Genomic DNA, 27943 nt, shown 5'->3' on the forward strand with positions numbered 1-27943 from the left:
TTATAGATAGGAAGACTTGCAATACTTTTGAGTATGTTTTGGATCACTGTATATCCATCTCTTATAAAATCCAAAATTATGATTCTTCGCCTTCCAAGTCCAGCTTTCCGATAAATTGTTTGCTAATATAATTTTTTTTTTTTTTGGGTGAATTTGCTAATGTGCTTTCAATCTTCAGGTGCTTGCCTCCACCTTTCATGAATAACGTCCCCAAAACATTGAGTGCTAAATTTTGAACCGTAAAGAATTGCCAAGCTGTAATTGGAACTACAAGGCCCAGCATGCATTATTCAGGAGGAGAGCACAAGCTCAGCTTGTTGAAATGTCTCCAGCTGCCAGCTTCATCCTCCATAACGACTCTTGAGTGATTCTGGAGGTTCTTCTTCCATGATGCCCAATCCAGCTGAGGCCAAGTATTGGCGGATGGTTGTTTTGCGGTCACTAATGAATGTGTGATCTAAGAAATTATTGTAAGCCGCCTCCCCAAGATTTTTGGCTGCCAAAACACTGCAGACTTACATTAGTCTATATGAATATATAATTCATGACCGAATCCAAAAACAATCTCAACATTGCACTTTATGATGGCGAATAAATCAAATAACATAATATAGCAGAATCCAAATGACAAGGCACAGGCATGTGAATCTGGCTTGCATAATATAGTAAAAGAAAAATGTTGTGGATAAGACCCCCTTGACACCTAATGCAAATGCTTGTCAGAATGCTAGCTCATTATTACTACTGCACCTAGATTACATCCTGAGTGGATTGACTTTTATACAGCCATAAATGAGGGAAAATGGGCATTGCTGTATTTGTTAAACAGGAATATTCTCTGGTCACAATAACAGTTTGAGAGACAGCTTATGTTCTGAGCCTGAACTTATAAGATCCTGCTTAAGGCAAAACATGACAGTATTTTTAAGTAAAGAACGTTTAGGAGGTACATGAGAATCATATTTCTAGTTCATTAAGTTATGAGAAAGTTGGCTTTTTAGTTCATATCAAGCACCCTGAGCTGCAAAAACATGCCCTTTCCACTGATGCAAGTGATTCCCTACTTACTGTTGCAAATGACCAAATATACCAACAGTAGGTTAAGATTTAATACAAGTTGAAAGTAAGGTGGAGCTTGATAAGTATTAGGTTAACCCTACTGCTAGTCCTTTTGGGAGAGACCACAACTTTGATGATGCTAGATCACATTTATTTAGAAATATTAAAGGGGTTACTCATGTGTTTTACAATTTGAATTCAGTGAAATAGAAAGTTAGAAACTACAGGGGTGAACCAGTAACATTAATCTTGCTTAACATGCTTCACATCTTAATTTTTTAATTAATACATGCAAGACATAATGAGTCTTACAATCAATTATGTTGCTGTGTGTTTTTTGATGATGTAGACCACCAATACTACATGTTTGGCATATAAGGATCCTACACTTGGTCATCTACTTCAACCCGTAACCTCGTTGGATGAGCCAGACACCAGATAGCTTAAAGTCAAACTTTCATCTAGAAGTCTAATAATGAGATGTGCAAACCATGCTTTTTTTTTAATGCCTAAGTACAGAGAGGCTGATAACAGTATCAATTAACAAACAGAAGATAACTGCCAACCCATTAAGTGAAAACTTGCTAATCAAGCTTCATAGCCCCAAAATTTTTCAAATAAGATTTGTATATAGAGTAGGGGCCATATCTTGGTGCAATCATAAAAAGCTTAGGCTGATAAGTGCAGTGGCACAAGTTCGAGTCCTTGGGCAACCACTTTATACAAAAAAAGGAAAAAAAAAAAGGCAAAACATTAGGTCTATCCCCAGTCTTCCCCTTCCAGGACCCCAGATTGCTGCGACCATGCCCCTATATTTGCATACAGAGCCTAATCTTTTAAACCAAAGAATGATACTGCACCTGAGCAATAGTGACACAGAATTAATATATTGCCCTGAAGATCTATCATGCAAACTCAAGCCATTGGGGAACCTCCAAGAGCACCTACACTCTAGCATCATGGATAGAATGTCTTGTACAGACTGTTTATTTGAGATCTTCGAAATGGATTTACTTTGTTAGCATTCTGGACTATATATAAGATTTAGTACAACCTGTGCCTTGAAGGGGCTATTGCTTACGTACTGACCAATTGCCCCATGGCAGCAAATAATTGCATGAGTGCACCTTCGAATCCTCGCTCTTCACTGATATTAGAATGGGGATCATCTTTTCGCTTGTAATGATAGTTCAGAACTCTATATTAAATGACTGGATTATCAATTGGTAATTTCCACGCATGTGAATGCTTCGATGATCCCTTAGTTGTGGTATTGTTTTCTGCAGGGTTTAGTTGCCATATGTTGCAAACTCAAACATGTGAGCGCTTCAATGCTCCCCAACTGTTTTCTGAAAGGATTAGTTGCCATACTGTTGCCATATCTCTTTTGTTTTCTTTTTCCAGAGCAATAGGATCACTAGGGATGAAAAATTGTTTGGGCTTTGAAGATTGTACTAGCAAGATGATTTTATAGCAGCATTTTGGTTCTTTGATTGACTATGAATTTGTAGATTAGTGACTTTATAAATTTGAGGTCATGGGTTTTGATATTTAAATTTGGATTTAGTCACTCTAAACAAGTATTTATTTGATTATAATGGATGATGGATTTGTATCCTTGTGTTATGTTTTATTTGAGATGAATTTGTATGTAGATTATGAATGTTGGTTTCGTGTTATCATAGGTAGTTCCCCTTGATAATATGGCCGTGTTATGACCTGAATTGGGGCTTGATAAATTTCTACTATTTTACTTGAGCCCACCTGCTGTGTAACTAATCCTGTGTAACTTGCATCAAGAGGGGAATTTCCTGCTAAGCTTCATGCTAGTTTAAACCCATCAACACTTCCAATCAAATAATTACATATGTAACTATTGTTTAAGATTCATAATATTGTTATCCTTGCTGCACTATATCTCAGTATTGATGTCCAAGCATATCAATAGAAAGTGTTCCTGAGATGAAGAATCATCATATTACTGGGTAGCTGCTCACCAGCATGCTCCTTATTTGAGCTTCTATGCCCCATAGTTCTAAGATAATTGTGAAGACAAATATTGCTTGAATTCTCGTAACAGTTGCAACCACTCAAAGTAAACACGAAAGTTTCCTTTTTCACTTTTTTGTAGTGAACTATATCAAGAAGGTTACAGCTTTTTGCCCTCCTTATATAGTTTGTTGCCATACCCAAGCTCTTTAATGTCCAAAGTCCAAAAAGGCTTCTCTTGCATGATTTGAGCATATTTTCAAGCCATCGTTGATACAGGCTACTACTGCCCTCTCATTCTCTTCACATGCTGCCCTTCTTACCACACTAGCAGATACATTTGCATCAACTAAATAATCAAGTCGATGGCTATGATACCAGCATTTGTGTAGAATTTTAAATACCAATATGAGATGGACATTAGGGCTCCCAACTACTTAAACTTGAGGTTGCCTTATTAATTACTGTACTGGGCTCACAAGGTACATGCCCCACCCAACTCAAATTAAACTTCACAAAAGCTTTAACTAATACAAAGCTTCCTAGGATTCTACATCATAGCCATGAGCAGGTGAGTGCTATTATCAGCTTGGCATCTCCTGGTATGACCCTCCATATGAAGTGTGGTGAGCTAACATCCAGTGTTCCTTTCTGTCTCATTATATTAGTCCTACCACATCTTTGATGACTATAAAGCGCTACTGGTGTCCCCTCTTCTGCCTGCATGCTGGAGTTTCAAACTTGTATTAAATTAATTGGAATCATCAGCTTCTTACTTTTTTCTAAATCCTTGCTTCTAAATTTTCCTTGTGATTTGCTTTTCATTTTGAAAAAAAGAAACAGATTATTTCCACCTTGGACACCTCCACTTTAGGCATCACACTCTTTTTCATTTTTCAAATAGTATATGAACTAGAGTTTTCAAGAGTAATTGAATCACACTTTAATTGATTGTCAACTTGCTCATGCATTCTGTCATGCCATATCTAATATACTAAGCAGCTGATGGGCTTCTAAATATAGTCTCAGGAAATCACACACCTTCAACAAAAATATGTAAGTTCTCAATCTTTGATCCACTTGAGGTTTGGATTGCTTAGAATTGACAGTCTAGTTTGTATATAATTAACTTCTTTATGCAAATACACCATTTTCCTCTGTAGCAGGAATATGGATGGAGAATTTATGGCCTTTGCTTATGCTAGGCTATTATCCTATGTCATCACATCATTAAATGATTGCAGCGTTGCTATCTGACACTCGCTACTCATTTCGTGTGAGTCTTAAGCCCATTTTTAGAATAAAGTTGCATTACCTCACACTATTCGCCATAATTCATGGAAGGCTATAGTTTGCCATGGGAAAATCTTGAATTCCAGAACTTGTTAACAAATAGAATTGCATTACCTTTATTTCACAAGCTTAAGGTAATTAACTAAGTGCCCCATCAATATAATTGTGACAACAATGCAGAGTGCTTGGTTTAGTTTGATAACAAGTTTACCTAGCATTATGCATTAGACCAAGAGAAAAGAATAAAGCAACATATCATGCCTTATGTAACAGCAAGCTTGATTGCAGACATGTATGATAAAAAGAAAAGGATAAAGACAGCAATACTGACCAGTGTCTAAGATATGCACGACAGGGTAAAATATCATCCCGCCATATCTTATGGATGTTGTATCGTCCATAATGCTGGAAAAAAGTCTCCTTGCTACCTGCAGAAAGGAGGTTGTAACATCAAGAAAGATATTGTTAAAATATAAATAGAACCATGAAATCCAAAATGAAAAAAAGAAAAAGAAAAAAGGATTTTAAAATTTTAGAGTTGACAAATGATGGATAAGACCAAAATGAACAATAAATTTTGAGAGGTACAGGAACAAAACAAGATGAAGATGCATTTTAGCATAATTCAAGAAAGTCAATCCATAAGATCATCTTGATTGAACCTTACAATAAGCTACCATGAGATTGGGAAGAATACATTTTTTTGACATTTCTAATTTTGTAGCCTGTCTTCTAAAAGTCACTGGTTCAAAACAGATGCCAAACGTACTTGATGTCATCGCATAGGAGATGGTTTCTCATATCAAATTGCCTAGGCTCTTTCACAGCACAGTGGAATTGTCAACGATTTCTCCTTGGTTGAATGAGAGGAAGTTTGACTCATCAGATAGATCTCTCTAATGTCAACTAGCCTTCTAGGTTTCATGGCAGGCCCCTCTCCTGCTTAATGTCGCTCTTACAAGGCTGAGGATAGGCTAATAGATAATCATATTCTCAACTTAGAGTCATGCTCCATAGCCAAACCCATTTTAGTGGCTGAGGTTTGGACGATGATGATAATCACTGATTCAGAATTGACTAATAAATCTTTCTTTGCTTATAACACCACTTTAATTATTGTGGTTTCATAGAACATTCTATCTTCCAAAAAAAAAAAATCCATAATACACAAGATCACTAAGAAAGTTAATATTTCTTCACCCACACTGCAATAATTGATGAAGCATGCATTCTTTTGAAAGAAGTGGAAAGATACGCGTAACGAAGTTTGTGAAATGCACCACATGATCCACAAGTTATTCTATGATCTCATTCCAACCAGTTAAACTCATATAATTTCCTACAAAAGAAACAGCTAATGGTTTCATATTTTCTATTAAACCACTTGAAAGCTGGTGGAATAACTAAATATAGACCATCCAACATCGAAGTGCAAGTCTACATAGAGAGTTTAATAGAACAAAATGTTCAACTTTCAAAAATCAAAAACAAGTTTTTCAAAAAAAAAAAAGGTGACTCGGTGCATGAGGTTCTAGGCAAGGTCAAATATACATTTCTTACCACTGCATGGTAGAGAGATTGTTTCCATGTTTCAAACACATGATACTAAGGTCACAATGAAGCAACTTTACGGTTGCTATAAAACTCACCCTCCATCAAAAAGAATCAGGAATTTTAAATTTATCACATATTTCTTGTCCATTGGCCAAAGAAATGCAACAATTAAAGTCCGACTAGGAACAAGTTTCAGGAAAGCAAGGTGGATAAATGGCCTTACAGAAAAAAATAATGAACAAGCCTAGGAAGCATTCATATGAAATAACTAACAAAATGATAACAGTTGTCTACTAGGTGCTGATAAGAAAAGACATATATTAGTTGAGGAGACGACAAAAAAAGACATGATACAGCATTAGTAGATATTAGACTACGCCCAAAGGGAACTATGATTTTAATTTAGAATGATTGCCCTATCTTTTAACGGTGCTTATAAGAATGATATGCATTACAAGTGATAAAGCAAAAAATAACTACCTTTGCATCTAATGTGAAAATACTCATCGTCACTGTATCGTGCACACACCACCTGTATCAAAATCAAGAATAATCCAAAAGCAACAACTTGTTACACAAAAAAGTATAGATCTAATAGAACTGATGACAAATAAGTGCAGCCACAAGTGAATTGCTTCATGAGCACTCACAGCTGGATTGGCAAAAGGAATTCCATCCAAACTTTCAGGAACCACCTACGAAATAAAAAAGAAAACCCTCATCAGCAGCAATAAAATGTACCACCAAATTAAAGCAGAGTAGGCAAGTCAGCAACTCACAGCCAAAAACCTAAACTCATTCTCCCTCTCAATAAAGGACCGAACCTACAAAGACCCATCAAGAAGTAAGCAAGATTGAAACTTTTTAACGTTCCACCAGCAAAAGCTCAAATCTTTGTCCAAATCTCAAAAACCAAGCAAAAGAACGGCCATACCTCCTCCTTTCTGATCTCGAACACGGTAACTATAAGAGACTCCCCTTCACAGGACTCCACGCTCAAGCTCGACACCTCCTGAAACCTTCCAACATCGCCAATTAGAAGAAAACAAACAATTCCACAGTTCATAACCTCCCAATATTAAAAATCAAAGATTTGATTAGAATTGATCCGATTCTAACCCCTGTTTCCTCCTTGGCGATCCCGCGCTCGAAGAAAATGGGGGCGACGTGGGCAAAGACGCGCCGAAATCCACGCAGAACTGCGACTCTAAAGTTCTTGAGATCGGGGAAGGTACTCCTCGCGCTCTTCTCTGGAATCAATTCATGGCGCTAGGGTTTTAGAAGGCGATAGAAGGGAAGGAAGAAAAGGAGGGTGAGATTACCGGAGAGGAGGGAGCCAAAGCCGCAGACGGAGAGATAACCATCGGGGAGACGATGGCGTCGAAGTCTGAGGCGTCGTTCAGCTCGGTGAGGCTACCGCGGGGTGCGGCGCAGTCCGGCGAGGCCATGGGGAGCGATCGGTGGGGTCTGGGCACCGCCAGTGATCGGATGGTTCTGTGTAGGGACGGCGACTTGGAGCCGGAGGGGAGGGGAAAGACTGGAGGCGTTCGATGGCCGTTGGATCTTGATCTAACGGCAAGGGTTGGGGTACTGTAAGATTTGAGAGCACCGTTGGCGTGCATTGAGTCACACTGGCCGTTGCCACTCTGGGCGTAGTGGTCCCGGTGGGAACTGGCTCTGGGCGTGGCGGATTCTGCGCACAAATTTGGCCAGGTACTGAAGAGAGCAGGAATTGGGACACCATAAAGAAAACCCGACAAAAGGATTCTCAAACAGTTGATGAAATAATATAATGCAGGCCATGAATAAGAAAACTATTACAAAAATCTATTAAGCGATCCTGCTGTTGGTTGGGATGTTGTATATTTTCAGCGTATTTGTTTGACTAATTTTGTCTTTTCCAAGGGGTATCTGGTGCATTATGGAAAGCTGAGGATGAGGACGACCTTTGCTGATACAGTAGGATTTGGACATTATTTTACGAGTCGGATGTGTTGTTTCAGTTTGCGTTTTGTATGATAGAAAATTGTTGGAAAAAAAAACTGGATTTTTGTCGTTACAATGATGAACAAATATGTTTTTTCACCTTATAAATAGAACAAATGATCATAATATATATTATAGTATAAAATGAAAATAACTGGTTTTATAATATTTTAATTTTATATCCATCTATGGTAAATGTGTGTTGATAGACATACATTATGCCATTGTGTTGAAGGTTGTGGAGTAATCTATTCGATGTCAAGTAACAAGTTTTCGATATAAAAATAATTACATGATCCTCTTAATTCAATGTACTAGTCATTTAGAATAAATTATCGACAAATTATATCCTGTCTTCTATATCACCTGTTGTGGATGGGCATCGGGGGCATCGAGCCCGAAAGTCCCATACCGGAAGTTTACAAAAGAGGCTACTGCTTAAGTATTGCCAGCCTCCCTCTCCCACGTGAGGCGCCTTTTGCGGGGCAAAACCGTGAGGGGCGGGGTGTTAACCGGGTCAAAGGCCTGGGCCCCGTTCCAGAGCGGACAATACCTCACGATTGGTGAGGGGCGATGGGTTGGTACGACTTGGGTAGTAGTGCTCCAACAGTGGCGCCGTCTGTGGGAACCCGTCCCCTATCCACGCAGTAGCCTCCTTTGCAGAGGGGCTTCTGTTGTGGATGGGCATCGGGGGCATCGAGCCCGAAAGTCTCATACCGGAAGTTTACAAAAGAGGCTACTGCTTAAGTATTGCCAGCCTCCCTCTCCCACGTGAGGCGCCTTTTGCGGGGCAAAACCGTGAGGGGCGGGGTGTTAACCGGGTCAAAGGCCTGGGCCCCGTTCCAGAGTGGACAATACCTCACGATTGGTGAGGGCGATGGGTTGGTACGACTTGGGTAGTAGTGCTCCAACATCACCAATACTCTAATATTGAAAATGACAACATTTGAGATCTGTGGTGATTGCTTATATGATAATGGTTTAGGATATATTTAGGGATGGCAATAGGTAGGGTTTGGGTCGGGTAGCGTACTATCCATCTCCAAATCCGAACTTAATACTCTATACCCAAACCCTATCCGATACCCAATCGGGTAAGAAAAGAGATACCCATCTCCATACCCAACGGGTTCGGGAATACCCGTGGGTAACCCATTTTCTCATACTCAACTCATACCCGCCCTATACCCAATCCATACCCGTCCATTCTATACTCAAAAAAAAGTAAAATAATTTTATGCATATTATCAATCAAAAATAGAATTACCAATTTCATATAAAATATAATTTATGAGTCCAAATTTATAGAAATCAAACATAAAAATAGAATTACATTTAAACATAGAACATATAAACAATCAAAATAAATTTCTGCATATTATTAATCAAAATAAAATTATCAATTCAACATAGAATATAATTTATAAGTCCAAATTTACATAAATCAATATTGAAATAGAACTACCATTCAAAATCTAACATAACCATTAAGTTCATTATTTCATCCATGAAAATTTAGTATAACGCTAAAAAAGTAGTGAACTTGAATACCAAACTTCCAAATAATTTCATGAAATGACTGCAACTCCACAAATCATTCAAGACAAATAGTAGGCTCTGTAACAAGTAATTAAAAAATTAATATATAATTAAGTAAATATATATAACAAAGTAAGAAAAATAATTATAAAGTAAAAATATTATTACCTGAACAATCCAAATGACCATCATCATCATAAGTATTTGTAGCGAATGATCCATCTATCAATGATTCAAAATAAGATAAACATATTAATATAGTGAAAAGTACACAAAATAATAAACAATGTTAAATTTAATATATCTTTTTTTTAAAAACTAATAATCAATTTTGAGCACACATCAATGCCTCAATTGTTTTTGCATGGAGTCGGCTTCGATGAGGACTCACAAGTCTGCCACTTGTATTAAAAGAAGATTCAGAAGCAACTGTGGATACAGAAATAGCAAGTATATCTCTAGCAATAGTTTGTAATGTAGGATATTTTAATCCATTTTGCTTCCACCATACCAAAATATCAAAATCATCGGACCAAGGCAACACATCATCCTCTAAATAATGATCTAACTCAGTCAATTGGTATATTTAGTAAAAAGAAGTTTGAGATACTAAAAGATAATGAGAATGAAGAAAAAAATATACAAATATAATTCGATAATTGATGAAATTAATATAATTATGACATTAACTATAAATTTAAGATTTATATATAAAGATAAATCAAATATATAAATACATACATACATACGCCCATACACACTTCTAACACACACACATACATACATGCGTACATATACATACATACATATATATAATTATATATATATATATATAGAGAGAGAGAGAGAGAGAGAAAGAGAGAGAGATCATATATATGTGTGTGTGTATATGTGTGTGTGTGTATATATATGTATATATATATATATATTTATGTATATGTATATATCTATATGTATATGTATATATATATGTGTGTGTGTTGTGTATATATATATATATATAATATATATTCGGATATGGGTTCGGTATTACCATATCCATAGGTTCGGATCGGATTCGGATAGAAATAGCACTACCATATCCTACCATATCCGTACTATAGTTTTCGGATTTTATCCAAATCCGAATCCAAACCGGTCAAATCCTATTTTTCGGATTTGATTGGGTTCGGATAGGGTGTATACTCATCGGGTCGGATCAATTTTGCCATCTCTAGATATATTTGTTTTTGTATGAAAGCTTATGTGGAGAATTGAAAAAGATTTTTTGAGGTTTAGATTCTTTTATTTTGTAGCGTATTGTGGGCATCTAGATATGCATTAAATCTTTTGTAAAATGTTATGTAGATAAATTCAAGCATATCTATTTCAATCTCGCTGGCAAAATATATTTTAAATATTAAAATTATGTATATCGATCATGATTGTTGCATAGTAATATATTAGATAAAATTATTTTTACATGAATGATGGGCTTGTGCAAGGAAAAAGAGAGTATTTATTGTGTTTCTGATTCTTTCATTTCACCATATAATACAAGCATGTTTAATGGGATGCTAAATATGGTAAATTAGAGAAAATCTAGAAATATTTGCATACCATTCTTTTAGAACCATGCTCTATCCCTTTTGCAAATTTTATGATTTTACCTGCTTCCCAAGTTTATCGGATTGATTTCGGGCAATTGGTTTGTTTTATTTACCTCTGGTTAACTATTTGGCACTCCAAACACAACCATAGTTCATCCAAATCCACCACTAGACTCTTTGCTTCAAAATGCCAAATTAAATAAAGGGTGTGATATGATGTCTTAGAAATCCTTCGGACGTAACATTTTCTCACAACTAAGGTGTATCCCATGACTCTCCAGCTGGATTTGCTTATCCTTATTGTAAAAGCAACGTCTCAAATGCAAAGCATTCTTCAATGATGTATGCTTACGATATGTCAATGAAAACACTAAAACAAGTCCAAAAAATTGTTGCATTAACACTTTTTTTCAACTATATTTATGTCAACCAATCATCCACTAAATACAGTCTGGACCACAAGGAAACTGCATGATAAAACTCGGACTCTCGCATGAGGACTTATAAAACAACTTGTAAAGCCAAAATTCTTAAGACTTCCAACCACCAGCTCATTAAAAATAGTCTAATTGCTCCGCCAGGAGTCAACGTCACAAAATAGTAACCATGTCACGTTTTAACCAAAAGAAAAAAAAAAAAAAAAAAAAAAAAAAAAAAAAAAAGCAACCACGTCACGTCCCTTCCGAGTCTCGACCCCTCCAAGAATTCGGAGGAACTGAAGCTGCTGGCCACAAACTCATTCGCGGAGGAGAGCAAATCACAGAATGCCACGTCTCAATGCAATGTCAAGATTCCACGTAGCTTCTGGCTTTTCCCACTTCTTACGTCAGTGCTTGCGTCACACACCAAACCACCCCTCCGTCTCTATTCGATGTTTCTCATTATTCGCTCCAGTGGCCAGTCTCAGCCAGTAACGCGGAGCGGATCTCTCTCGCTTTCGGACCTCGTGAGCCAAGAGATCCGAAAAGATTTCCGACGGCTCCCTCTCCCTTTGCTCTTCTTTGTCACTGGTCCAAGCGAGTCGCGTGAAGACGACGAGGGTCTGCTCCCACGGCACCGCCATGGTCGAGACCGAATCGCTCCTCCATCGCCTCGGATTGGTTTCTTAGCTTCATCCTCGAATTTAGGTAAGTCACTCACTGTTTGATCCTTATTTTTGCTGGTATTAGAACTTTTGGAGTTCATGTCTTCCTCATTTTCGCGTTTGATTTGACTAATTGACTTATGATTCCGCTTCTTTATGACGTTTTTCTTGAGCTAAAAACATGGATTCGTGGTCTCCCTTGGATCAAAAAGTTTGGATCATTTTGTCGTTTATTTGTTTATTTTTGTGGTTTTTTGTGGTAGCTTTGATGCATGGGTGGGATGGGTATTGGGAACAACTTTGGAATTTGGGATAGGGAATCTAAGAGATAGGGAGCGGAAGGGACCTGGAGATCGCCATCACGTTTCGCCATTCACTATAGGCGAGGGGGAAGAGCGAGCACTACTCTCGCTATCTCCTCTACCGTGCAGGAAAAGGATGCTATACGCTCCTCGCGATCCGAGGCCGGAGATGGAAGCCCGTTACTCGTCCTAGTGTGTGACCACTCTAGGTTGTTATCTCATTATGTAGATGTGAAGATAGTGTGTCAATGGGAGATAAGAATTAGGTAGATTGGGATAAAATTAGGATAAGGACATGCCAAATAGGTGATTTTTGCTGATCATTATCCCAACATCTCCCACATGATCGACAGCACGATCTATTTGGCATAAACAATATTCTTGGATATTCAAGCACAAGGATCATGTTTTATATCAATAGCCTGAGGGGTGAGACTAATAGAAGCTGCTCTTCTCAGAAAAGAGAAGCATTCCAAATGTCCATCCGACCAGCATGCAACACCCTGTCCTTACCAAGCCTGCCCAGGACTTGCATGTTCTCTACACCAGAACGAGTCAGCTCCAATACCACACGAACATTATGCTCAGAGCCGTAAAACCCTGTCCACGTGTGCACTACTTGCTTATAATATGTATATATATATATTTTTGAAACTACTATCAGAAAAAAACAAAACTTTACTTTTTCTAGCAAAGAATTTGCAAAGCATGATCAAACATGTACCCTTGTGGTGATAAGATATCTAGTGCACGTGCATGACCATATCATTATGGCTTAAAGGCCAGGGGATGTTCCTCTCGCACTAACCTTGTTTCACCTTGACAATGACTGCTTTCCCAGTATGTGACCTAGTGCATCTCACATTGCTTTGATATTACACACCAAATTAGTGTCACCAAATATTGTTTTGCAAGAGAGTGAAGAGTGAATAAAGGCATAAAGAGTTACCTAAAAAACTAGCTCTCCTCGCACAATGACAGGAATAGGGATTAATCTTCCCACCTAGTTTATGATTTATTATCTTTTCAATGTAATTGTCTTGAGATAATCCAAGTAATTTTTTAATTGATTTCAGATTATTTTCACACCCCAAGCAAAATTGCCTCACACATGTTCGTTATTTCAAGTTTAAAGAAAGTCATTATTTTGACTCAAAGAAATTTGATCCTCTCCCCTAAAAGGACATCATGAATATACAAAGACAGGATGTGGAAACTACTCTTTGACTACTTAAGTAAATACAGTGATCTGTAAAATTCATACGAAAACCAGAAGAGGTAATCACATGATGAAATTTCATGTACTGCTATGTAGAGGGTTGTTTTAAACTATAGATAGATTTCAAAAGTTTACAAGCATTTTCTTCTTGTCCTTTCACTTCATAACCTTGGGGCTGTACAATATATATTTTTTTTGATCCAAATATTCATTAAGAAACATGGTTTTAACATCCATTTGAATCAACTTAATTCCAGGTGTAAACAATAAACAAGGTCATTCAAATAGAAGAAAATCTGGTTACAAGAAAGAAAGTTTTGTCAAAATATGTGCCCTCAATTTATGTGAAATGTTTTGCGACTAATCTTGCTTTAAACTTGTCTGTTTTCTTATCATCTCTCTTTATTTTTAAAATCTATGTATTATATACATGTTTTTTAAAAAGGGTAAATTGATAAGTTCCCAAACCTTATTTCTCATCATGGAGCTAATCTAACCAGTTGCGGCAATAATCCAGTCTTTTGAATTTGGAGAATTCAAAGCCTCAAAAAATAATTTAGGTTCATCATCATTGTTAGCTATGTGAGTACAAACTCAAAATATCTTCTAGAGCACTTTGCCTAAGTGATTGATTTTATAGTAGAACATGCTCATTGTCATCCACAACTAATATTAGATTCTCATTGGCATTAGAATCATTTGGCAAGTCAAAAAGTTTGATGGTCATTTTAGGCTTCTTTCTATTAGGAAATTTCTTCTCAATGAAATCAACATTTCTGTACTTAAAGTCAAAAATAACTCCATTTACTTATAAAACAACACATAACCTTTTGAACACATTGGAAAACAAGGATGCCTAATGAAGGTGCATTCTAATGTTTTGAAATCTTGTTGTGATCTATGAGCTGAGGGAATAAGAACATGAGCAGCAGATCCCAAGGGTGCAGGTTAGCTAACTCTGGTTGATATCCAGTCCATAATTTATAGGGTATCTTAGGTACAAAGTCAGAAGGAAGTCTGTTCATATGTAAACAATAATAAAAAGCTCATCTCCAAAATTTTAGAGACAAGTTAGCATGTGACATTATAGATCTCACCATATCCAATAAAGCACACCTTCTTCTCTAACCAACGCCATTTTCTTGTGGTGTATAGGGTAAATTAACCTCTCTCTATATGCCCACAAAATTTCTTAAATAGACTTGAAGTGTATTCATGTCTTCGATCAGTCCTTAAATTTTAAATTTTTTGACTCAATTTGATTTTCAGCTTCAGCTTCAGCTCTAAACTTTTTGAAATACTCTAAAGCCTCAGACTTGTGAAAAATGAGATAGGCAGATCCAAACTACAAAAGATCATCCATGAATGTGATAAAATAAAGATAACCTCCTCTATCTTGCACATTCATAGATCCACAAATATCTGAATGAACGAGATTAAATAATTTGCCAGATCTATAAGCTTCAGTAAATGGTTTTCAGTGGCTTTTCCAGAGATGCAATATTCCAGGTGGGTGATTCTATTTATTTTAAGGATCCTAGAAATCCATCCTTTGCCAACCTTTTCATCTTTAGCCACCCTTCAAACCTCCTCCCTCCTCCTAATATGACCTAGCCTAGCATGCTAAGATTCATAAATTATAGAAGAATCATTCACAGATAATAATGTACAAGAAAATGAACAATTTGATTGACATAAATTTTCAAGTCCAAGTAAATAAAGACTACCCGTGCAACAATTTTTTTTTTTGTCTTAATGCAACTCTGGAATCGCTAACTCTGATGTCAAAACCATCCCTACAAGACAAAGTCTAAAAACAAAACTAAATTCCTCTTTATGCTAGGAGAGTAATGTGCCAGGAAGAATCAAAGTTTGCATCTAAAATTGATAAAAACCAACTCTTAACACGTCCTCAGAAGTGTCGTTGCCCATGTAAATCTTATGGCTTTCTTGGCAATAGGATGGACATTAGCAAAAAAGCCCTCTCGATGTTGAGTCATATGCCCGGTTGCCCCTAAGTCCAAAACCAACTAGGACATGATTTATCAGCGACAAGGGCTCCAGAGTATGAATCAGAAAGGTTAACATAAGAAGAAGGCTTGAGGTGCTACTTAATAGCATCTTTTATGTTGTACTATCCAAAAACCACCGCTCCTTTATTTTCCTCCCCACCTACTCTCAAGTGGACTGTAGCAACAGGGTACCAAATGCTGTCTGCAGTTGCACATGGTTTCATGGGATTTCTTTAGCTTCCTATCAATAAGTCGAAGTCTAGAATTATTGGAAAGACTTTGATCACCTGTTTGGCTCCAAACAAAAGTAGGAAAGGAAGAAAAGAAGAGGAACAGGAAGTTTTAACCCCTCTCGTCTGCCATCGCTGGCAAGAAACCAGCAAATCTGACAATAAACACTGTTTCCCTTATAGTAGCTATTACTTGCTGACATTTATATATAATCCTGAGAGAAGACATTATATAAAGTTAAACATCATATGCAAACTATATGTGCGATACTTATATGGCCAAACATGCTCAAGGGTCACTGCAATCTAAACTAAATATGTTGTTTTGTATATAGATATGCGTATGCAAATATGCTATACAAATTTCTCAAGTGCTTCAACCATGTGACATTTTGTAACATGGATACTTCCTGATCTCTACGTTTGATCTTGCTCTAATTTTTCTACATGCTTTAGTTGCAGAATTTGTCAATGGAAAATATTTTGATTTTAGGAGAATAAGAATGTCAATAACAAAAAATATAAATGTTTTTAAATTTTAAAATAGAAATATATTTATAACAATGCAACTAATCAACATTATATTATTAAGAGTCTGGTAGTTGTACTTAGTAATAATAGATGAGTGTGGCTGAAATAAGAATATTGGGATGGATGTGTTGTAAAATATAGAATAAGAAATTAAGTCATTCATAAAAGGTGGAGGCAGCTCCGATTGAGGACAAATTGAGAGGTACGATTTAGATGGTTTGGACATATACAACATAGACCAAGGGATGCACTAGGCGCTAGTGTGAAGGAGTGATTTAATACATATAGAAGGAAAGAGGAGTCAAAACAGACTGAAACTTACATGGGATGAAGTAGAAATGAAGGACTTATATCCTAACATCTCTCAGAAGGTATGGCCCTAAAGCAAGCAACATGGAGGAAAAAGATATATGTAGCTAACCCCAACTAGTTTGGCATTAATGCTTAGTTGAGTTGAGTTGAATCTAGTAATTATACTTGTAGGGTGGTAGGTGGAATTCAAAGTTAAAAGCTGCTCCTCCCTTATGGCATGGGAGATTCTGCCTATTAATTGGCTAGCTTAAGTTGGATTTATTTGGTTTAGATTATAGGATTGATTGAAAACCCCTTAAAACCAACCTAATTACAAGTGGATTGAAACAAGCAAATCCTCATCCAAATTATCTTGCACGGACTTGAAACCAACAAGTCAAGTCAAGCAGTGCAACTCGAGAGGCACAGTCCTTTTATGGGATTGGGGGGGATTGAAGAGGTGCGAGGAGGCTCAGTGCCTCTACGGGTTAAGAAATTATGATTGCACTGATTGATTTTCCCTTTTAATTTAACTTGATAGATATAGGGGGAGTGAGTTTTTTTGTTTTGTTTTTTGAGGTGGGGGATTGCTAATATTCTACAATTTGCTGCTTCGGTCCTTCCTTTCCTATATAATTGTACTTTAGTTTTCGGTAAATGTCCCTAATAACCCAATAGGTCCATTAGGTAGACTCAAAGGAAGCCAACTATCATACATTCTGTTTTGGGTAATTCGGGAAAATTGGAACATTGAAAAAAAACCCCTACTTGAATCTGAACATTTTGACACGGTTGGCAGGTGCTGTTCATTCTGGCATTGATTCATAAAATGATTATTAGGGGCATGAATTCCATAATGATGACATGTTCAGCTAATATTAAAGTGTGTGCCTTTTTTTTTTCCCAGTCTAACTTTAGGGCTTGGGAGGGGTTTACACTTGCCATTAAATGGGTGTTGAAAGGAGATAAATATTTATTTACAATTTTACATAGTTGTCTCAGAGTGGCCACCTAGGTGGGAAAAGGTCATGTAGTGCTCAGGCTGGTACTTCAAATGGGGCCACATTTCTTAAGAGCAGTGCAGTAATTTTAATTCATTTTATTATGTCTGCGTGATGATAAAATAGCCTACTTTTGCCACATTGGAGGACCTCAAGGATGCATAGTGCTTAGTCTGCTGCTTTGACCATGACCCCACTTCTTAACAGCAATGCAGTAATTATAATACATTTTATTTTGTCTATGCCCCTACTTTTGCCACACTTGTATTCTTCGTTAGTGCTGACTATAAATTCTAACTTCAGAGAATGCAAACATATGTCTATGAATTTATAAATAGACTTTAATTTAATCATTCTGGTCTCCTTCTGTGTAAAATATGTTTAAATTGACTACTAGTCAGTGCAGTTGCCATCTTGCTGCTTCCTTTATGATGGATTGTACTCCTGTGGTTGGAAGTGTACCGCTTTACTAGTCCCCCTTGCTTCTGCCTATTATTATAAATTGGTATGCAGACTTTAATATTCAATTTTTCAGTAAATTTTATTTGTGTTCATGCTGGTGCTTGAAGTGCATTTGTTTTCCTGTTTGGCCTGTGCTTGTTGAATTTAACAAATATTCTGTACCATTCAGTTACCAAACTTCATCCATATGCTCCATATTGACTTAAATCTTGAACTATAGTTGTCTCTGTAGGAATGTAAGGGCAAGATAGTAATTGCAGTGGTTGCTGGAAGATGGAGGGTTGTGACTGCTTTGAGCCACAATGGCCTGCTGAAGAACTTCTAATTAAATATCAATACATATCAGATTTCTTCATAGCCCTTGCTTATTTCTCTATTCCACTTGAGCTCATTTATTTTGTGAAGAAGTCTTCCTTCTTTCCATATAGATGGGTTCTGGTTCAGTTTGGTGCATTTATCATCCTTTGTGGAGCAACCCATCTCATAAACTTGTGGACTTTCACAGTTCACTCAAAAACTGTTGCCATTGTTATGACTGTTGCAAAAATTTCAACTGCCGCTGTGTCCTGTGCAACAGCTCTAATGCTTGTTCATATCATTCCTGATTTGCTGAGTGTAAAGACAAGAGAGTTGTTTTTGAAGAGTAAAGCTGAAGAACTGGATAGAGAAATGGGCTTGATACGGACACAGGAAGAAACAGGAAGACATGTTAGAATGCTTACGCATGAAATCAGAAGCACACTTGATAGACATACTATATTAAAGACTACCCTTGTGGAGTTGGGGAGGACTTTGGGTTTGGAGGAATGTGCACTCTGGATGCCATCACGTAGTGGTTCAAGTCTTCAGCTTTCTCATACCCTGCGGCACCAGATTACAGTTGGGTCAACTGTACCAATTAATCATTCTATAGTCAATCAAGTGTTTAGTAGCAGTCATGCAATAATAATTCCACACGCATGCCCACTGGCAAGGATTCGGCCTCTTGCAGGAAGATATGTCCCACCAGAGGTGGCTGCAGTGAGAGTTCCTCTTTTGCATCTTTCAAATTTCCAAATTAATGATTGGCCAGAGCTTTCTGCAAAAAGTTATGCTGTGATGGTTTTGATGCTCCCATCAGATAGTGCAAGAAAATGGCACATTCATGAACTGGAGCTTGTTGAGGTGGTTGCTGATCAGGTTTTTATCCTACTTTGGCATTCTTTTATGAATCCTTGTTGGTTTTATGGGTAAATCTTCATAGCAGTGAGCAATAGGCTGCCATGATTTGTGTCCATCTTTTACTACTAAAAGCAGAAATGCATCCGGTCTTCATCAAATGTAGTTTAGTCTTCTCATTGCGCGATGATTATCTTTGAAATTTTATGCATCTTAGTTTGAAATTAGAGATGCCTGGGCTGAGTAAATTCTGCTGTCTCTAATCACTACTAAATCCTGCTATCTTAATTTGAGATTAGAGATGCCCAGGCTGATTGAATTCTTCTATATCTATTCACTGCTAATTATGACTTGAACACTTGAGTTGCATCTCTACCTTTTTAACATCTCTGCCTGCCTCTTCACCACCTGCATAGCATGTGATCAACATATAATAGTTTGCTACTAGTTCATCAGGATCTTGAAAGCATGCAGAGTTTCTTCTAGTTTACTGTATCAGCTAGATTTTTAGTTGCACATGGATTGAATCCTTTTGCATGACTGCTTTGGTAGTTGAATTAATGAAAACAGGAATCTGCAAGGCACCTTCTTCCAATGTGGAAATTATCGACCTGGCTCAATTACTTTTGAAATGTCCCATAGATATGAATACAATACATACATTCATGCTGTCCTTAAGTAATACATGATAAAGTTACATATAGTTAGCTTCATTTCTCTCTTCAAATAAGAAAGATCCTTAGCTCCCCTTCCATATTTCTCAAATCTTTGCACCTTGTGTGCATGCATATAATATTCCATGTACCCAAGGAGCACAAAAGCATATCAAAATTTCTCTAGTTTCCTAAGAAGGTGCCATTCTCTTAAGGGGCAGCATCAAGAAATGGGTAATATCTTGAGATATTCCACCCCTTCTTTCAAAACAAACTATATTTAATGCAATTGACGCCATCTGCATTATATCTTATTTGTGTAAGACCTTTTAAATATTACCTGGCATTTGTATTTAGGTGTTGAGTATAATTACCATAAAGTTGTTTGGTTGGATGGTTGTTGCACACAAAATAGAAACTTATAGAATTATTTAATAAATCTTCATGTGATGTTTGATAGCAATTGAGACTTGAGAGCAAGGTTCATGGACTTGATATTGGAACCCATGTCGGTCGATCGGCTGTATGGATCCGTATCGGATCGGATCGGTGCGAACCGACGTCGAGCCAAAGATTCGAACTAGGAGGAGGAAGAGAGAGAGAGAGATAGACAGAGGGGGGAGAAAGAAAAAGAGAGAGGGGAAGTTGTTGGAGAGGCTAGCCGGAGCCATGCCATGGCCGTCGGTTGACGCACTCGATGCCTGTAGTGCCGTAGACATGAAACTGGGGCGATCTCCTTGTTTCACGATTTTTTTTTAATAACATAGATTATGCTGAAGTCAGCAATGAGTTTGTCTGCTTCAGTTAAGTGAAGTCGGCAAATCATTACTGAATGAAGCCATCAAACCCATTGCTGACTTCATTATTTTTAATTTTTTTAAAAAAATTCTTAAAAAGGGAAGTTGGCAAATCGAATTGCCAACTTCACTATTCATCGATCTTTTAAAAAAAAACTGACAAATAAATAGGGGCGGCCGCCCCTGTTCCAAGGCCATAGTTCCGTCCACGCATTTTTCATTGCTTGGTGGCCACGGCGGCCATCTAACGCCTCCGACAGCTCCTCCGTCATCCACTCCTTCCTTCAATACGATCGTCCCCCCTCTCTCTTTCTCGTTTTTTTAAATGTTCTATCGGGCGATACTGAGCCGCGGAGGCTTCTGCGGCCCTCTGACGGTTATAGCAAGCCACCGTTGGCTATAGCAAGCCACCGCTGGCATCTGACGGTGTTGTGCTCTCTCTCTCTCTCCCTCTCCTCATCTATCTCTCTCTCTCTTTCCCTCTTCCTCCTGCGGTGTACTGTTTTCTTCGATCGAACCATCCCGATTCTTCGTCGGTTCGGCTCGATATGGGGTGTACCTGTCGGTTCGTGCCGGTATGGAATTCCATGCTTGAGAGTCAATTGGTTATCTTCATTCCAAGTATGAATTACATAAGCTAGTTTTTGGGTAGTGATAAAGTAGTTATCATGAATATTAAAGGAAAAAGGAGGTGAGGAAAAGGGAGTGGATAAATATTATCAGTATAGGTGGATGAGCAAAATGCAAATATTATCTTTATTCAATTGGCTCTAAGGTTATTGATGTTATGAAATGATGTTTATGCAAAAGACATTTGAATGGGGAGAGTGATATACTTTGCCACCACCACCCCCCACCGGCCCCCTCCCTTCTTCCAAATTCTAAATGCTAATGGGTGGGCTGCAATGCTGAAAGGCTATTTGTGTTATGGAAGTTCGTTCACTAGATTGATAAGTTGCATTTGTTTTCTTTAGACCATTGTGAGAAGGTGTGAACTATGACCTTGATATATAATTGCCTACCTAGAATTATCAAGTTTTAAAATGTTTGGCCCTATAGTTTTTGCATGTCTAAATGTGTTACAATGTACAAATATGAATTTTAACATATCTGATACTATAAAATAAGCAATACCAATTGATAGTAGGTGACCGTACCTCAAAAAGATACAAAGAATGTATTTTGATGATGAAGCGTCCATATGATATACATCATAGGATATAGAGGGTATTTGTTTATTATATTTTATTTTCTTTTCGTTTTCTATATGACAAGGTACATTTGGTAGTTTAAAGTCCGTTGACACTTGGAGGAAGGGGAATTTTGATGAGATCTCTTTTAATAAGGGTCCATTAAGTTATGGCAGTGTTCTTGAAGATTGTAATGGGGGCAAATTATTGGCTATCTTAAGGGGTTTTATTGTAAGATTTCCAAACACACAGTGGTAGAAGCCTTTCTTGGTTGGTAAAAAAAAAGGCATGTACCTTGACTCATTGGGTAAGCATAATGGGATTCTTTACGTCAAGATTGGAAGGTTGCCATGGTATTCAGCCAGTGATGAGTTGGTAGAATATTGGATAAAGTAGAAATGATGTTCTTGAAGGAAACCATTTCTTGTGACTTTCCTTTGGGATCCTTTGCAACTTCTTTTGTTACCTCGTATAGTTGTGATGCAGGACAACCAAAGAGTACTCTGTTTTCAACGGGTACCAGAATTTCTTACCTTATCATAATGCAACATGGATTTTTGAAAGAGAGTTTAAATTTTAGGGATATGAGCAAATGAGGGATGAAAGACCATCTAAGTAATGTAGGGGCTTCAATGATTCTTAAAAAGTAACTAAAGTGACAGGCTGTTGGAATTTTCTAGGATCCATGATTTGATTCAGATTGAACTAGCAATCAAAAGATCATAAATTGGAAACTTATTGCATAATAGCTTTGAATTATGGTTTGAAATCCTGTGTTTAATCAGAGTTTTATATGATGTTGATATTAAAGTTAAAGAGAAGGTTGCCTACCAGTATGATAATAGATGAGACCACCATTTGCGAAGCCTAGGAATTGTCACTCGTAGTTCTACATTTATGACGCCTTGGAAGTACAGTGTGAGAAGCAAACCTGAAAATATACTTAGGAGATGAAATCTTTGAAAGAAAATAAAGCTACCTTAAACCTAATTATGGACTTCAAGCACCTAATTGATCCCTAAATGAATATTGAATGCAAAGATTCAAATCTCGTTGGATGGGGCTGTCTCGGGTTTGTCTGTGGAATGGGATGCACCATCTCCCGACACTTGAGACAGATAATGTCCCATCTCGTCCAGATCCCATTCTGTCTTGGTCCCCTCCCGACACTCAGGAAACTAGCAAAGGAAACTATTGGTGGTAAGATCATGGTAAGGAATAGTATCATACTATTGGAATTGTTCATTTTTCTACCGACTTTATGATTAGATTAAATATCATCAAAATACATGAATTTTGGTTTCTAGTCTTTTTTTTTTTGGTAGTGAAATTCATCTTCAACTAGTTTGATTTTAAATTTGAATGGTCAGTCACTGATTTTGAATGTAGATATTTTTTTCCAAACATCTCTTGATTCTTCATATCTTATAGGTAATTTCCCAATGTTTTGTCCAAATGGTCTGACTGAAATCTTGAAATTTGTTATGTGGGCCAGGTAAACTCAGTGAAGTAGAAAGTTAATGGACATCACCTTTACCATTTCAAAGAGTTTCAACCAATTTTCAAGTAATAGAAAATATTTGTCTTCCTTCTTAGTCATTAACAATGTTTGTTTCATACAAGCATGAACGCCTATAAGGTTTGATTCCTTTAATGAGGAAAGATCTTAAGTACAATTTTCTTTATTCAGGTAGCGGTAGCACTTTCACATGCTGCTATTCTGGAAGAATCTATGCGGGCACGTGATTTACTCATGGAACAAAATATTGCCTTAGATTTGGCTCGGCGGGAGGCAGAAATGGCCATACGTGCTCGCAATGATTTTCTAGCTGTCATGAACCATGAAATGCGGACTCCAATGCATGCAATTATTGCTCTTTCTTCCCTGCTTCTCGAAACTGAGCTCACTCCTGAACAACGATTGATGGTAGAAACCATATTGAAGAGCAGCAACCTTCTAGCTACGCTTATCAATGATGTTTTAGATCTGTCTAAACTCGAGGATGGAAGCCTTGAGTTAGAGATTGGACCTTTCAATCTTCATGCAGTTTTTAGAGAGGTAATTGCCAGTTTTGCTGTGTATCTTGTAGGATATGCTTGTCTCTTCGATTGATTACTTAATGAATTAAATTGTAGGTCATGAATTTGATAAAGCCAATTGCAGCTGTGAAGAAATTGTCAGTGTCAGTGATGTTGGCGCCAGACTTGCCATTGTGTGCCATTGGTGATGAAAAGCGGCTCATGCAGACTATTTTAAATATTGCTGGTAATGCTGTTAAATTTACAAAGGAGGGCCGCATTTCACTTACAGCTTCAGTTGCCAAGCCAGAATATTTGAGGGACATTCCTGACTTCTGTCCGGTTCCCAGTGATCGGCATTTTTACCTGAAAGTTCAGGTTAATATATATCCCGTACTCCATGAACCTCTAGAGATCAAAAGTTTCCACTGTAATATGGAACATTCTGGAAAATTATTATGGATCTTATGAGCTATCATTCATCTTGTTGCATGGATTAACTGCGAAGCTCATGTTTATGCAGGATATTATATATGCATAATTACTGCATCTTCATCTCGATAGACATTTTTGGTATATGAGCTACTTGCAATAACAAATTCTTAAAATCAAGTTGTTATCTTTTATACTGCAGGTTAAGGATACTGGTTGCGGAATCAGTCCCCAAGACAAAGCACATTTATTTACCAAATTTGCACAGGCTCAAAGTGGAAAAAACCAAGGATATAGCGGCAGTGGACTTGGGCTTGCCATTTGCAAGAGGTATAAGCCACATGAAACCCAGCTTCCATTTGTTGCTAGAAATCAAAATTGCAGTAAATGCATGCATTTTCTTGGTTTAATTTTCTGTAGGCTCATAGATAGTGATCATACCTATAACTAGCGTGCAAAAGCCTAGTATCTTTGAGTCCTGTGATTGCTTATCCAAATGGTTCTCTCAGATTTGTGAGTCTTATGGAAGGACACATCTGGCTTGAAAGTGAAGGTGCTGGTAAGGGTTGTACAGCCACGTTCATCGTGAAGCTTGGGACGTGTGAAAATCCAATTGGTTTTCAGCAACAAGTTGTGCCTAAAGCAAGGCCAAGTCATAAAGACGAGAAAGGACTGGCTCGATACCAAAAAAGTGTATAGATGGTTTGAATGTCTGGTTAGCAATACCAATTTTGATAAAATTCAATGTGATATGTGGAAATCCATGATTCTGATGCTTTCAGCTAGCACATTTTGTTGCACAAATGAGAATTGAGCAGCTCTTGCAATAGTAAAGGTAGTACTGTAGAAATGCTGGTTCCAACACTGACTTGATGGTAGTATCTATTATTTGAAGCACTGTATATTAACATCCTTCTATCGGCTTGATTGAAGCTTGCTATAATATATTTGAACGTTTAAGTGAAATTTGGTGCATTTTGATATAAACTTTATTTGTAAGGAAAAGTGCTTTGGAAGTTGACTCCCCCAGTCATTAAGCATTATGTACTACCTCCATATATCTGCTTGATTGAAGTCTGCTAAGATGATGAACTTTTTATTGCAAATTGGTGTACGTTTATGTAAACTTTGGGGAAAGGTGCATGGGAACTTGACTCCATCAGTCATTCTTTGTGCTGACTGATTGAACGATTTGGGATTTCCGCCATTGCATCCGTGGGATATCGATTGGCTGGGACTAATGGGTTCACCATCTCCAAAGCGAAGTTATCTTGAAGATTCAGGAAAAGCTCTCAGCAAAACAGCTCTCTCCCTTGTTTCCAATTGCTGCTTTCTACGGCGACGTGACTAAATGAATCAATACAACATTAACCAGCTTATGGATGGCAAACAACGGAAAACAGCAATACCAGATACCAGCAAACATAGACGCACATAATTCCGTCAACAAGCAAATATGAAACACGCATCATTGTCTTGGCTCTTCTCTTCATCTCTAGCTCTATCTTTTGTCTTCTTTTCTTTCCATGGAGAACGCTCCATTTTCGATCAAAGATTATGTCTAGAGATTTGTAAATATGGATGGCTGATCCAAATGGCGATTCCGAGGAGAATCGTATAATGGTGTACGCGAGCGGCTTGGAGACCTCCCTGGTAGTTGGCTTTTCGGAGTCAACTTCGAGATCGATCTTGTGGTTGAATGCACCAATCCAGAGGAGGAGTCAGCTTCCCAGGCCAACTCTAGTTTTGAAATGTGCCGTGTGCTTGTCCATTTATTTGGTTGTTTGTATTCTTTTTATTTTTTCAGAAAAGTTTATAGGGTTATATTTCATAGTTTTTAAACACATTTGGAGTCATTCAAAAAGAAATCATGTTTGTAGGTTCTAAGATTTGTATATGTCATAAAAATAGGCTATACCTTCCCTGTCGAGCATCATTTCTCTCAGCCTAGACAGCTTCAGCTGCCTTTGGATCCGGTGTATTTCCAGTGATTGGGTCTAGAGTAGGAATTCAACTAAACCAAAGCAAGTAAAGAAAGGCAACTAAAATAAGAACAAGTAAAAAAAGGAGAGTAAATAAAAAAAGACTTTAAGCAAGAAAGGAAGAAGGAAAAGAATGTTGGAGCTTTTAAAAAAAAATGTTGATGCCAAGAAAAATCTCTCATGGATCCTTAGGTCACCTCCCTCAAGCTCTCAACTGACGTATTTTGGTTTTGATTTTCTTAGTACTCATTTGTTTCTTGTTTAATATAAAGGTCTCGGATGTCTATCAAGTGTGCTTCTGATTTCATGCGTAAGCATTCTAACATGTCTTCCTGTTTCTTCCTGTGTCCGTATCAAGCCCATTTCTCTATCCAGTTCTTCAGCTTTGCTCTTCAAAAACAACTCTCTTGTCTTTACACTCAGCAAATCAGGAATGATACGAACAAGCATTAGAGCTGTTGCACAGGACACGGCAGCAGTTGAAATTTTCGCAACAGTCGTAACAATGGCAACAGTTTTTGAGTAAACTGTGAACGTCCACAAGTTTATGAGATGGCTTGCTCCACAAAGGACAATAAATGGACCAAACTGAACCAGAATCCTTCTATATGGAAAGAAGGAAGACTTCTTCACAAAATAAATGAGCTCAAGTGGAATAGAGAAATAAGCAAGGGCTATGAAGAAATCTGATATGTATTGATATTTAATTAGAAGTTCTTCAGCAGGCCATTGTGGCTCAAAGCAGTCACAACCCTCCATCTTCCAGCAACCACTGCAATTACTAGCTTCCCCTTGCATTCCTACAGAGACAACAAAATTCGAGGATGAAGCAGCAAGTGAACTAATTGAGCTGCACTATTTAGACAGCCCCTAAGCTCAGCAGCAGCAAGTGAACTCCAGTCTTTACAAATGATGAAGAATCATCTTCAAATTGGGATGCAGAAAGATAAAAGGTTGTGGAAATGGCACACCTCTGGTTTCTTCTCAGTCAAGAGGTGCTATCTCTTCATGATGCATGGTGGTAAAATTTCCTTCTTCAGCAGAATCGTTTGGAAAACACCCTTACCGGAAAAAGTAAAAATTTTTTGCTGGTTATGCTATCAAAATAAGGTACTTACAGCTGATAACCTGCAAAAAAGAGGAGTTCAAGGCCCCCCTTCATGTCCCTCGTGTTATAATTATCCAGAAAATTAGACCATATAATGCTAGGTTGTGTTTTCTCTCGGAAAATTAGGTCTAAATTCATCGACAATTTTAACTTTCAGCCGTTACCTGAAAGTATTTACAAGCTCTGGCACATTTGGAGACCAAAAATTAGAAACCATCAAGTAACTAAGGCCTGGGACGCTGTTATAGCAGTGGGCTTCTGGAGTATTTCAACTTGGAAGCATATTCCGACAAATCTTGGATCTAGGAAAGGAAGTTTTGTAATCTTGGATAGGTTTACCTTGCTGCTGACAAATCTTTCTGGTAGTATTTATGACCTCTGGCATATTTGGAGACCTAAGATAGGTGATTCAGAATGGTCTCAAGCTTGGGATGCTGTCTTAGTGCTGGATTTTTGGTATAGC

General features: G+C 37.5%; 3 protein-coding genes across 5 annotated transcripts; 1 reads left to right on the forward strand and 2 right to left on the reverse strand.

Moving 5' to 3' along the window:
- Positions 1–63: 63 nt before the first annotated feature.
- Positions 64–7641, reverse strand: LOC105045136 (uncharacterized). Its single transcript, XM_073257699.1, is given in 9 exon segments — positions 64–507; positions 4673–4769; positions 6376–6427; positions 6546–6590; positions 6675–6719; positions 6830–6907; positions 7015–7145; positions 7218–7265; positions 7268–7641. Coding segments are annotated over 9 exon segments (912 nt in total). The 5' UTR covers positions 7518–7641; the 3' UTR covers positions 64–341.
- A 4260-nt stretch (positions 7642–11901) lies between these two features.
- LOC105045137 (probable ethylene response sensor 1) lies at positions 11902–25356 on the forward strand. Of its 3 annotated transcripts, XM_019850861.3 has the most exons (7): positions 11919–12136; positions 18086–18184; positions 18362–19320; positions 23630–23998; positions 24076–24336; positions 24593–24720; positions 24900–25356. In XM_019850861.3, the coding sequence occupies exons 3-7, from the start codon at positions 18415–18417 to the stop codon at positions 25087–25089; spliced, it is 1854 nt and encodes a 617-aa protein (XP_019706420.2). In that variant the 5' UTR covers positions 11919–12136; positions 18086–18184; positions 18362–18414; the 3' UTR covers positions 25090–25356. The 3 variants fall into 3 exon arrangements, with proteins under 3 accessions (XP_010921594.2, XP_019706420.2, XP_010921595.2); XM_010923292.4 differs by lacking the exon at positions 18086–18184 and having other exon boundaries at positions 11902–12136; XM_010923293.4 differs by lacking the exon at positions 18086–18184 and having other exon boundaries at positions 18374–19320.
- A 1277-nt stretch (positions 25357–26633) lies between these two features.
- LOC140857957 (probable ethylene response sensor 1) lies at positions 26634–27170 on the reverse strand. Its single transcript, XM_073257368.1, has one exon. The coding sequence runs from the start codon at positions 27168–27170 to the stop codon at positions 26634–26636; it is 537 nt and encodes a 178-aa protein (XP_073113469.1).
- Positions 27171–27943: the final 773 nt, after the last annotated feature.

Source organism: Elaeis guineensis, chromosome 5 (assembly GCF_000442705.2).
Source record: "Elaeis guineensis isolate ETL-2024a chromosome 5, EG11, whole genome shotgun sequence".
Lineage (NCBI taxonomy): Eukaryota > Viridiplantae > Streptophyta > Magnoliopsida > Arecales > Arecaceae > Elaeis > Elaeis guineensis.